General features: G+C 42.2%; 1 protein-coding gene across 1 annotated transcript in view; it reads left to right on the top strand.

Annotated features, from left to right (window-relative positions):
- The window catches only part of SUN5 (Sad1 and UNC84 domain containing 5), a 32150-nt gene that overhangs the window by 6049 nt on the left and 12540 nt on the right, over positions 1 to 13561 (top strand). Inside the window, exons 2-4 of the mRNA XM_006881690.1 lie at positions 5661 to 5732; positions 7209 to 7275; positions 8169 to 8230. Coding sequence (XP_006881752.1) covers positions 5661 to 5732; positions 7209 to 7275; positions 8169 to 8230 — 201 coding nt within the window. The remainder of the gene's footprint in view (positions 1 to 5660; positions 5733 to 7208; positions 7276 to 8168; positions 8231 to 13561) is intronic.

Here is a 13561-nt window from a genome sequence, read left to right as displayed (position 1 = left end):
GTACGTCAAGTCCTCTTCACTTTCATTAAGCAAGGCTGTGCCATTTGTACATTGCAGGTTGTTGACGAGTCTTTTTCTAATCCTAATTCAGTATTATTCATATATATTTGTAACGGACTATTCAAAAAGCCCAGATTCTTGGTTTGTTTGCTCAACATACAGTGTGAATAAGTATGGCAAAAGACACAAATCTTTTTTTATTTATGCCATGCAGTTTCTCCTTGTTGTGTTCCAACAATTACTTCTATCCAGAGCAGCTACATGCCTTTGAGTTGGCAATACAATTCCTTACCCAGCTGGCCACCAGTTGTTGTTTGCTATGTAGCTCAACATATCCACGTGTTGCAGGAATTAGTGCATGTATCTCAGTTTAAAAACAAAATAAAACTAAAACTCATTGCTATCAAGTTGGTTCTGACTCATAGCTGATCCATCATTGGGTTTCCACGTCTGTAAATCGTTAACAGGAAGAAATTGACCATCTTTGAGCCACTGGTGCATTCAAACCACCAGAAAGGGGCGGCCTTTGCATTAACTGAGCACATCCCCGTGGCCTACGCCTCCAGAGAAGCTCAGCCGTTGGGTCAACATCAACTTTCTATGGATGCACCGCCAGGGCTCCCTGGGTCTCTTTGGGGGAACTATTCTTTTGCCTTTGGACATATTTGAACAATTGAACGATCACCATTAGGGGAAAAAAGTGACTTTGTATTAGTGTCACAATCCAAATAGCTAAGCAAGGCTTTTCTGTTAGAAAAAAACTTAACATTTCCACTCTGTGCTTTTCTTTTCTGTCTGTTAAAAGAATAAGTCTTTATTAAAACAGCAACATGTTAGGGAGCACTGGTGGCCTAGTGGCAAGAAACTGCATTGCAGCCCCAAAAACATGCAGTTTGAATCCACCAGATGCTCCACTAGAGAAGGAGGGGCAATCTTCTCCTGTGCCAGTAGGATCCAATTTGATGGCACACACAAAGGGGGGAAAACATAAACAAAAAACCAGCAGCATATGAGCATGATTCTGTTTTATGCAATCTAGCGTTTGTAAAATGGGCGTTACAAAGTACACATACAATCTTCAAAGAACAGCCAATGTTGCTGAGTTAATTTTGGCTCATGATGGTGACCCCACAAGTAAAATTGTTCTAGAACTTTTTAGGTTGTAAACACCTGATTGTTCTAATGCGAAACTTATACTTGGACCAGGAGGCAGTCGTCAGAACAGAGCAAGGGAACACTGCATGGTTCAAAATTGGGAAGGGCGTACGCCAGGGATGCATCCTATCTCCATACCTTTTCAACCTATATGCAGAACAGATTATCCAGGAGGCTGGGCTCTATGAGGAGAAATGTGGGGTCAAGATTGGTGGACGATTTATCAACAATCTGCGTTATGCAGATGACACAACCCTGCTTGCTGAAACTGAAGAGGACCTGAAGCGCCTGCTGCAGAGTGTCAAGGACTGCAGCCTACAATATGGATTGAGGCTCAATGTCAAGAAGACAAAGATTCTCACCACTGGACCAATTGGCAGCATCAGGATGGATGGTGAAGAGATTGAGATTGTACACAGCTTTAGTTTGCTTGGCTCCATAGTCAACAGTCTTGGCACCAGCAGCCAGGAAATTAAAAGGCGCATTGCAATGGGGAAAGTCTGCTGTTAGGGACCTCTCCAAAGTGCTGAAGAGCAATGGTGTCTCTTTGGAGACTAAGGTACATCTGATACAGGCCATGATCTTTGCAATCACCTGTTATGCATCAGAGAGTTAAGACAATGACCAAGGAGGATAGAAGGAGAATTGATGCCTTTGAGCTGTGGTGCTGGAGAAGAGTATTGAGAATACCATGGACTGCTAGGAAAACAAACAGATTTGTCCTGGAAAGGGTTAAACCGGGTGGCTCCTTGGAGGCAAGGATTCTGAGGCTCCGTCTAAAGTACTTTGGACATGTTGTGAGGAGAGACCGGTCCTTAGAGAGGGACATCATGCTTGGGAGGGTGGAGGGACGGCGCAGGAGAGGAAGGCCCTCTATGAGGTGGATTGATTCAGTGACTGGGATAATTGGGATGGGAGTGTCAGAGACAGTGCAATTGGCACAGGACAGAGCGGAGTTTAGGGCTGTTGTACATAGGGTCGCTATGAGTCGCAGGCGACTCGACGGCACATAACAACAACAACAACAACAACAACAATCTTTATTAAAATAGTTCACCATGCTTTCCTTCTGCCAAGTTGGTTTAAATCACCCACATTCAGGTTAGCAATTTAACTCAAATCAAAGTAGTACCATCAAGTCAGTCCGACCCTCCATCAGATTTGTTGTTGTTATGTGCCGTCAAGTTGCCTGAGACTCATAGCGACCCTATGTACAACAGTCCTAAATCCTGCTCTATCCTGTGCCAATCTTATTGTCTCTGACACACCTCCCATTACCCCAGGCACTGAATCAATCCATCTCACGGAGGATCTTCCTCTTCTGAACTGTCCCTCCACCCTCCCAAGCATGACGTCCCTCTCCAAGGACTGGTTTCTCCTTGCAACCTGTCCAAAGTATGTCAGACAAAAGAGCAGCCTGGTTTCACCCTCTTTAAGATCAACCTGTTTATTCTCCTAGCAGTCCATGTTATATTTAATACTCTTCTCCAGCACCACAGCTCAAAGGCATCAATTCTCCTTCTACCATCCCTAGTCATTGTCTAGCTCTATGATGCATAGCAAGTGATTGCAAAGGCCATGGCCTGGATCAGGCACACCTTAGTATCCAGACTGACATCATTGCTCTTCAGTACTCCGAAGAGTTCTCTGACAGCAGACTTTCACAATGCAAGACGTCCTTTAATTTCTTGGCTGCTGTAAATCATAATGGGAGGAGCCTGTCCATCTTTCTCCCAAAGAACACTTAGTGGATTTGAACCAGCAGCAATGCAAGGTCTTCTGGTTAGTAGTACAACACCCTACAGATTATGCCACCAGAACTTCTTTGAGATTAGCAGTTCGCTGCAAACCAGTTTCCCTAATGACTAATGGAATCCTGAGTGGTAGAATTAACGTGATCTCTGCTAAAGATTGGTGGTTCAATTCTATACACAGGTGACTCAAGAGGAAGGGCTGGGATGGTCTATGTCTGGAAAATCAGCACTTGAAAACCCTCCAGAGCATAGTTCTATTCTGAGGCTCACGGGATCAACCTGAGTCTAAATTAATTCCATGACAACTGAACAGACACTGAGCAAGGGGATATAGTGAGCACCTGCCTGTTTAATGGACATAGGTTTCCTTTCAACATGATGAAAACCTTCTGGAACTAGATAGTTGTGATGGTTATGAATGTACTGTCCTGTTCCTATGGCAAAAGTTTGCCATAAATAGTTTGTGTTTTATCAAAATTTTTCAAAGGTTTAAAAAAAGTCCATTTAAATAAAAAACAAAAATTGTCACAATGGCATCCTCTAACAGGGCTTCCAAAGGTTCTGGGGCCAGACTGGAGTCCAGCCTGGGGCCCCCACCCACCTGCTCTGTGAGGTCATAGTGCTGAGAATCTCACATGAACCTTTCAAAGAAGCATCAGAGGAAGCATCAGTGGCAATAGCCACTTCCTCCTCACCATCTCCTTGAGAAAACTAACCTGCATCAGAGAAGCCTCAGGCCTAGAGAGGGAAAGGGATGCCACGGTTCTCAAGGAGCCCAAGGAATCCAGATGCCACATTCGAAAACCTGGACCACACTGCGAGGTCCAGGAGGTGAGGACAGCAGCCCCTCCCTTGGCCCAGCCCTTTGAAGTCCTCAACGAAGTGCAGCCACTCAGTGCTCTCTTCAGAGGGGAGCTGTCACTGTGAACTGCATTTCACAGATGCGGACACTGAGGTCCCAGAGCCTTGACAATAACTGTCTCAAATTCTGCCAACTAAACAAACAGCAGAATGGTTGTCCTCCTAACATGCTTGTTAAGTATCTACTAGGTGCCAGAAGGTGCCGAGGGCACTGGAAGCACAGCATGGCACCGTGGACTATCCTCCCTGGCCTCAAAGCATTCATAATCACAAGTCAAAGGGATGAGCAGTGGCTGTTTCCATGTGTCTGGTTTCAAGAAATTCTAACTCAAATGATGCCTACGTTTGTGTCTTCCGGAGAGTACACAGAACAGCACATTGGGGTGAAGAATCTTCAATGTGTATTACTCTATCTCGTTCTCTTTTAAAAACACACATCTTAGGGACTGGAGATCATTATGCTGAGTGAACTAACTCAGTTCCACAAGAACAAATATTGTAGAAAATCATTATTGTAGAATGACGATAAGAATCCAAGGGAAGGTGGGAGGGGGGAAGCAGAGGGATGAGGATGTGCGGGGGAGGGGGGAATTAATCATGGGGTTGTACAATTTTTTTCTTTTTTTTATTATTATTTTGTGTATGTGTGTCTGTGTACTGTCAGATCAGATCTGACTGGTACAGGAGGAGATTGTCCCTCCTTTCCCAGCAGAGCATCTGGTGGATTCGAACCATGCATCTCTGGGATTGCAGTGCAGCTTCTTGCTATTAGGCCACCAGAGCTCCCCTGGGGTTGTACAATTTGATGGGTGGGGGATTGAGGAAAATTGGAAGAATCTGTTTTGGAAAACAATGTTTTGAATTTGTTAAATAAAGTGGTATAATAATAATTTTTAAAAATCACAACCCTTCAAGCCAAGAGGCATATATTTAGGAAAGGTAAATAGTATTATAATGGAGCATATATATATATAATTTTTTAATTAATAAACATACACATTGAGGGTATAATAAAAAATATTAGGAGATGATTGCTTTAAGGAGTATAGTTATTCCCATACCAAGGGATCCCAAGGTGTGGTGACTCCAGAATATATGAATCATATGATTCTGCACTGCCGTCCAAGACTCAGTTTCCTGTCATCTTTGCATTGATCCTCCACTCGTGGTGGTTCTAAGGGTCACATAGAAACACAGACGACACAGGGGGAAGAGATAGTGGTCATTGCTTCTCATGCATCTCTGTTTAGCAATGAGAAAAATTTCCCACCCAAGTTCCATACTTGAGAATACTACAGTTAAGTTCAGGCTAATCAGAATCATCTATATTTTCATGAAGTGGGAGAGGATGAGGCAACAAAATCAGACTTGTGCCAGCAAGAGGAAGTGGTGGCTTTAGGATGACAAACTGAGTCAATCTCTTTCTTCAAGAGACCTGGTCAACCAGATCTGAGTCTGTCTTTGGTTATGATCATCCACTGACTAATGAATGGTCTTGGACAAATCACTCTGCAGTTCAGTCTCTCTGAATGTGGGAATACTGGTCCATTTACTGCCTCCCCTACTTGACGTTCCCTGTAACTCGTAAAATGTGTGAATCTTGTTATCCTCAGAGTCAATCAAAGAAACCGGAACATCAGCAGGATGACAGAGAACTCCTTGCCAAACACAAGTGAGCAGTGTGGGACAGGTTCCTGGAGTCTTCACGGGCAGCTGGGGGACTGAGGCTCAGACATTCAAATAGGCAACTTGGGGTCACCCAGTTAAGGGGAAGGGATACTTGCACTAAGCTCTGGGCTGCTCCCCAATCTTCTGCCTACACCTTGTCACTGCAAGTACACCTTGTCCCTGCAGCTTGCAGTGACATGGAAGTCCCTCTTCTCTCCACAGATCCTGACACCCTCCTGTTGCCTGCGCACATAAGTGCCCCAGGCCTGAGTCAGTGCATGCTGGGATTTATGTGTATGTACATGCTGAAGGGCCACCTTGGCTATCAGTGTGGATCTGGGGGGAGGGTCCAGGCTTACCTAAGGGGGTATGGTCCATGTGAGGGGGAAAGAGAGAGTTGAGCTCTGAGAGTGTCTCTATCAGGGATGTTATTTCCTTTGTGAAATTCTTTGGTGGTTAATGAGAAGGAGGAAGTAGGAGGAAGATGGGTTGGTTAACAAGGAGTTAACAAGGAGTTAATGCCAGCCCTCCTTACTCTGCCTCCAGTCTCACCACTGAGAGAGCACAAAGATAAAGGCATGGGAATGGTTGGATACAACTCATCATTACTTCTACGTCCTTGCTCATTCACCCACTCGTCCACTTACTTTTCCATTTACTCATTTATCCAACCATCTGTCCTTTGTTGTGATGTCCACGCATCCCATTAGTTCATCCATCAGTTCACTCATTACTTTACTTGTTAATATGCACACCCATCCAGTCAATCAGCCCAACTTTTCCTTTATCCATCATCCATCCATCCTTTCATTTTCCATCCCTCCTCCATTCTCCAATTCACCCACACCTCATTCATCCATTCATTCAATCTCCCTTTTACCCCTCTATCAATTCTTCTAACAAACAACTTTCATCTGGCCTACCTTGAAACAAGCCTATCTTTGTCTGGCTTCATGCTTGTCTAGGCATCCATAGATGAACCAGGCAAGAACTTCACCCTTGAGAAGTTCCAGATATCTGTGGGAATGGATATTAGCATGGCCCAAGTTTTTATGCTCCTGAATCATTATTAGTTATCTATTTACTGCTAACTACAAACACTATTCACCTGCTCATTCTATACTTGCACTTAACTCATAAGCAGGTCTACACTGGGATCAACTAGCAAGGTAGGGATTGTGAAAGAAGATACAATGTGGTGGTGGCCAAGTCTGACTTCGACCCACTTCATAAAGGGGAATTATCCCCACAGATTCACTTCAGCAGCACAAGTACAAGAAGCCTCTAGTTTCCCCAGTCATCCAGTAAACTCTCTCTCAGAGAACTTACAAGTCAGCTTTTCCTTCAATCATTCATCAAGCAAAACTTTTAACTATGGCTCCATCTCCAGGATTCCTCGGGTTACACCTTGCCACAGTCTCTTCAAAGCAGTGCCAATCTCTTCACCCTCTCTCCACCACTGTGTCTCACAGTATCCTCACAGTTCCTCTAACTGCCATCTCTCACACTGTGGAAGTGTTCTCTTATATCAGTCCCACAGCTGTTGATGATTTGCAAGACTATAGATGTGTCCATAGTTAGGGTAGCTAGAGAACATTCCCTCTCTGGAGGCTAATGCAATGGGTAGAAGAGCCTATTTTCAAGGTTTCTGACACCATAGGAATGGTTTTCTAGCTCTAGTTTCTTCTCCTAAACCCAGGACATGTAGTGAGTTCTTGTATGGGGATGAGGATAGGGCAGCTGTACATTGTTCTCCTGTCTCTTCTGCAGCGTGGTTCACCTGCATGGCCTGCTTTCTGAGGACCCGGGCCTATGGAGTCCTGTTCAACACCTGCAGGTAAGAAGCGGTAGGTAAAGGGGGGTGATAGGGCCTGAGAGTAGGTAGCTGGTAATCATGACAACTCCCTCATTGATTTAGACCTCCTCTTGGCTTTCATCACTATGAGTAGGAAATCAACTTGACAGCAGTGAGTTTGCATTTTCTTTTGTTTATTTTCCTTTCATAAGGTTCCCTCACCGTAGAACTCACTGGACTTCCAATTTGTCTCTCGCTCTTTACCCTGCTGCTCCCTGTAACTTTGTCTCACTCTTCTCTCCTGTCTTTGCATTGATTCACTCTGGTTCCTATGGTGGGACCATCGGATACACCACTCCCATTGCCACCTCCACACTTTTTGCACATGCTGTTCTTTCTGCCCACAATGTCCCTCCCATCCTTCCTCATGCTCCTTCCAACCCAGGTAAATCTGAGTTCCTACAGAGTTGTCCCCCTCATTCATGCCTTTAAAGTCTAAATTTTAACTGTTTCCTGAATATCTACTCTGGATCTAGCTATGAATTTACGCTGACTCAGAAGCTCCCCAACTGGGTGGTAAAATCATAGATGAAAAAAATCCCAGAGCCTAGCTTAGAGTGCTAGGAGGAAGGAGCATCTGAGCTTAGTCCTGAAAGAGTAGTTCACCAGGTAGAAAAGAAGAGAAATGAACAAATAGCACACAGACGGAGAGAGAAGGGTGAACACTGAGTTAATTTCAGGTGGGCTACCAGGATGGAGTATGAGCTAGCTTTCTTCTGGGATACAAGACAGCCATAGCAGACTGTCAGCGTTGTGGTCTCCCTTGTCAGAAAGGGCCCTCTCTCTCAAAGTTAGAAAGGAGTAGAGGTAGAAGCAGAAATTACTAGTCTATGCAAAGTCCTGCCTCTCCTTGACCATTGTTCTCTGCCTTTCAGATGTAAGATGTTCTTCCAGAAATTCACAGAGAAGACAAGCATTCTGCTCCTCTGTGTATTCGGTGAGTCCCAGGGCCTGCCCTGTCCCACGTCAAGAACTGAGAAGGGTACCTTCTGTTCAGGCCCAGTACATAGAGGGGAAGTACGCTCCACAAGTAACTAGTTATGTTACACTGGACAAGACATTGCCCTTTTACACTACTCAGTTTTTAGAAACACCCAAGCAAAGAAGGTCACAATACCCTCATTCCCACTTCCATTTCTCTATCTAATGGATGTATTGATGCACAAATTAAATGAAATGATGACCTAGAAAATGGCTTGAAAACTCATAAGTTTAAACACCAGAAAGCTCTCCCCAAACCATGCCATCATAGCCACTACCTTCATTGTCTGGATTTCTGTGACTTCTTTCTGCATCCCCATTAACTATCCTGGCCTGAGGGTAGGGAGAAGGGAGATCAATGCATAAAAATGAATGAACAGTGAGTCCCAGAAAACTCTGCTGTGCAATCTAACAAAAAAACTTTTCAAATTAACAGCTTTATTGAAAGATACAACAATGACTAATGGTGTTAAGTACTTTTTCTGTGCTTTGTAATCATTTGTGTATCCTTGCAGAAAGCCATTGCCCTTTTATAATGGACAATTATAATATCTATAATTATTTCTTCTGCTTCCTGAGTTGTAAACATTCTTTATTCCAGTTATAAGTTCCTTAATAGATATGTTGTTGTTGTTGTTGTTATTGATTGCCTTCGAGTCGAGCTTGACTCATAGTGACCTCATGAACAAAAGGCCTGAAGCCTCTCTACAACTATCAACATATATCAAAGTTCATAGACTTTTCAGAAGCATGTTGTTTAGGAAGTGGATGTCACTCCTGCTTCCAAACCTGTTATAGTACGTTTTTGTTTTTATGTGCCATTGAGTCACCTTCAATGTTTAGTGACCCTATGTACAGCAGCTCTTAACCCTTCCCTGTCCTGAGCCAGTCTCACTAATTCTGACACACCAACCCCCATTGCTGCAGTCACTGTATCAATCCATCTCATCTGAGGTCTTCCTCTCCTGCCCTGTCCATCCACCCTTCCAAACATGATGTCCTTCTCTAAAGACCTATCTCTTCTGGCCATGTGCCCAAAGTAAGTAAGGCTGAGCTTCAAAATATTAGCCTTCAACGAGATACTTGGTTTCACCCTCTCCAAGACAGACCAATCTGTCTTCTTGGCAGTCCATGGTATGTTCAAGACTCTTCTCCAGCACCACAATTCAAAGGCATCTATTCTTCTGTTATCCTTAGTCATTGTCCAACTCTCTGAAACATAACAAGTAATTATTTGTTCTCAATGGAGAGAGACTAAAGGCATTCCCTTTGAGAACAGGATCTAGGCAAGGAAGCCCACTATCACCTCTCCTGTTCAATACTGTATTGGAAGTCTTAGCGATAGCAATAAGGCAAGACAAGGAAATAAGAGGTATCCAAATTGGCAAATTGGCAAAGAGGAGGTAAAATTATCTCTATATGCAGATGATATGGTGGCATACTTAGAAAACCCTAAAAACTCAGAAAGAAAACTACTGGACATAGTTGACCAATTCCGAAAAGTGGCAGGATACAAGATCAACATACAAAAATCAATTGGATTTCTCTACAGTGATGAAGAGAATACAGAACTGGAGCTGAGAAAAACAATACCCTTCACAATAGCTAATCACAAGATTAAATACTTAGGAGTAAACCTAATCAGAAGAACAAAGGATCTATTAAAAGTAAATTACAAAACATTATTACAAGAATCAAAGAGACCTGGAGAAGTGGAAGAATATCCCATGCTCATGGATAGGAAGACTCAATATTGTGAAAACGACAATTTTACCAAAGGCAATTTATACGTTCAATGCAATCCCAATACAAATACCAATTCCGTTCTTCAATGATATGGAAAAGGCAACCTCCAATTTCATTTGGAATGGAAAGAGGCTCAGGATAAGAAAAGCACTCCTTAAAAAGAGAAACAAGGTAGGAGGCATCTCACTATGGGATTTCAAATCTTACTACACTGCCCTAGTAGTCAAGACAGTGTAGTACTGGTACAACAAGAGACACATAGATCAATGGAATAGAATTTAGAATCCAGAAATCAGCCCATCTACCTATGGTCAACTGATTTTTGACAAGGAGACAGTTAAATGGGGAAATGACAACCTTTTTAACAAATAGTGCTGGCAAAATTGGAAAACTATCTGCAGAAAACTCAAGCAAGATCCATACCTCAACTCCATACACAAAAACCAACTCAAAGTGGATCAAGGACCTAGGCCTAAATCCAAGAGCTATAAACTTCATTAGAGAAAAGCTTGGAAGAACTCAAGAAGTCCTAATCCACAACATAAACAGTCTTCCAAGGATCCTGAAAAACCTAACACCAGGAGAGAATAAAATAGATGAATGGGACCTTCTAAGAATCAAATCCCTATGCAACATCCAAAACTTTCTCAAACAGGGTAAAAAGGGAAGCCTAAGACGGGGAAAAATTACTTGGTAATGACATGTCTGATAAGGAGGGACATATCTCGAATTCATAGAATATTCGAGCACCACAACAAGATAAAGGTAAACAACGCAACTGAAAAAGGGGCACAGGATATGAACAGACACTTCACCAAAGAGGACACTCAGATGGTGAACAAACACATGAAGAAATGTTCAAAATCTCTAGCTCTGAGAGAAAGGCAAATCAAAACAACTATGAAATATCATTTCACCCCAGTAAGAGAGCAAAATTTAACAGAACAGCAAATAAGAAATGCTGGCGAGGTTGTGGAGAAATTGGAACCCTTATTCATTGTTGGTGGGATTGTAAAATGGTGTAACCACTGTGGAAGGCAGTGTGGTGCTTTCTCAAAAAGTTGGAAATAGAAATACCATTTGAACCCAGCAATTCCACTAATGAGAATATACTCTAAATATAACCATAACTGCCACCCAAGCACACCCATGTTTATCCCATGTTTATCACGGCTTTGTTCACAATAGTAAAGAGGTGGAAACAACCCAAGTGGCCATCAACAAACGAATGGATAGAGAAGCTGTGGTATATTCACACGAGCGACTACTACACTGCATTGAAAAACAAGGAACTCATGAAATAAAAACGGGTGACCCTGGAGGACATTATGCTGAGTGAAATATCTCAGTCACAAAGGGACAAATCCTGCATAATGCCACTGTTGTAAAGCAGGACTGACATCGGGGTTGGGGGGAATCTAAGAAAAGGGGATAAAAATGTATACTGCATTGAAACAGATCAGGGAGAGAACTGTTTGAAAGGAATATATGGTTAGGTATTATGTTCATAACAAGAGTCCAGAATGAGAGCTGCATGCAGGAGTGGACTCAGGGGGTGGGGTGGGGGAGAGGGAATTGTATAATAACAGAAGTTTTTGTTGGGTTTTGTGTTTGTTTTTTTTACTTTTCGAAGAGAAAAATTAACAGGAGGGAGGGATAGTCAGGGAGAAAAATGTGCAACAATGAATGAATGGAAATCTAAAGTCTCTATGAACTTTCATTAAAATGAAAAAAAAAAACCTTTAAAAAAATCAAGTAATTGAGAAGACCATGGCCTGGATTAGGGGCACTTTTTTATCTAGACTGACATCATTAACTCTTTAGCACTCTGGATAGGTACATGACAGCAGATTTTCCCAAAGCAATTTATCTTTTGATTTCCTGACTGCTGGTGTTAAGAGTATTGATTGTGGATCTGAGCAAGCTGTAATTGCTAACAACCTCAATTTCTTCTCCATCTATTATGGTGCTGTCAATTGGCACAGTGGTGAGAATCTTTGTCTTCTTGACGATGAGCTTCAATCCTTATTGAAGACTATAGTTCTTGACCTTTTGCAGCAAGTGTTTCAGATCTTCTTGAGTCTCAGCAAACAAGGTTGTGTCATCTGAATATCATGCATTGTAAATGAGTTGTAAATGAGTCTTCCTCCAATCTTGATGCCACACTCCTCCTCATAAAGGTTCGCTTCCCAAATGATCTGTTCTGCATACAGATTGAAAAGGTATGGGGACAGGATGCATCCCTGACACACTTTTTTCCTGATTTTGAACAATGCAGTGCTTCCTTGCTCTGTTCTGAGGACTGCTTCTTGGTCCAAGCATAGGTTTCATATAAGTATGACCAAGTGTTCTGAGATTCCCATTTCCCTCAAGGTTAGTCACAATTTATTGTGATTCACACAGTCAAATGCCTTTACATAGTCAAGGAAACACAGATAGGCATTCTTCTGATACACTCTGCCTTCTGCCAAGATATATATGACATTGGCAATAATGTCCTTAGTGCCACAACCTCTTCTAAACCCAACTTATACTTCTGGTAGTTCTCTGTCAATGTACTGTTCAAGTTTTTTCTAGATAATCTTCAGCAGGATTTTGCTATTGTTTGATATTAATGATGTTATTAGATAATTTCCATACTCCGTCGGGTCACCTTTTTTGGAATGACAATAAATATGGATTTCTTCCAGTCAGTTGGCCAAGTAATTGTCCTCCAGATTTCTTGGCACAACTTGGTGAACACATGTAGGGCAGCATCTGTTTGCTGAAATACATCAATTGGTATTCCATCAATTCCTGGGGCTTTGTTTTTTTGAAAATTCCTTCAGAGCAGCCTGCATTTCCTCCTTTATCACCATTGTCTCTTGATCATATACTGTTTCTTGACATTCTTCTGTGTCAGCTGCTATTGTTGTTACATGCCATCACGTTGTCTGATTTCCTTGGTAGTGTCCTTTAAAGTACATAAATTTTTCATTTTGATGAAATTTCACTTTATATTTTGTATTTTCTTTCTTATGCTTATCTAAAGAATCATTGTTTAACAACCAGGAGAAGATAAAAAGGTGAATGGGATCTTCTAAGAATCAAATCCCTATGCACATCCAAAAACTTCTCCAACAGGGTAAAAAGGGAAGCCACAGACTGGGAAAAAGTGTTTGATAATGACATATCAGATAAGGGACCTATATCCAGAATTTATAAAATACTTGAGCACCACAACAAGATAAAGGTAAATAATCCAATAGAAAAATGGGCAGAGGATATGAACAGACACTTCATCGAAGAAGACATTCAGAGGGCTAACAAGCACGTGAAGAAATGTCCAAAATCCCTAGCTCTAAGAGAGATGCAAATTAAAACAACTGTATCATCTCACCCCAGTCAGAATAGCAAAATTTAACAGAACAGCAAGCAACAAATGCTGGCGAGGTTGTGGAGAAACTGGAAACCTTATTCACTGTTGGTGGGAGTGTAAAATGGTGCAACCACTGTGGAAGGCGGTATGGCGCTTTCTCAAAAAGTTGCAAATAGAGATACC

The sequence above is a fragment of the Elephantulus edwardii genome, unplaced genomic scaffold (assembly GCF_000299155.1).
Source record: "Elephantulus edwardii isolate Elephantulus edwardi_28Jun2011 unplaced genomic scaffold, EleEdw1.0 scaffold00015, whole genome shotgun sequence".
Lineage (NCBI taxonomy): Eukaryota > Metazoa > Chordata > Mammalia > Macroscelidea > Macroscelididae > Elephantulus > Elephantulus edwardii.
The sequence above is the reverse complement of the archived record's forward strand: the minus strand, read 5'-3'. Positions and strand labels throughout refer to the sequence as shown.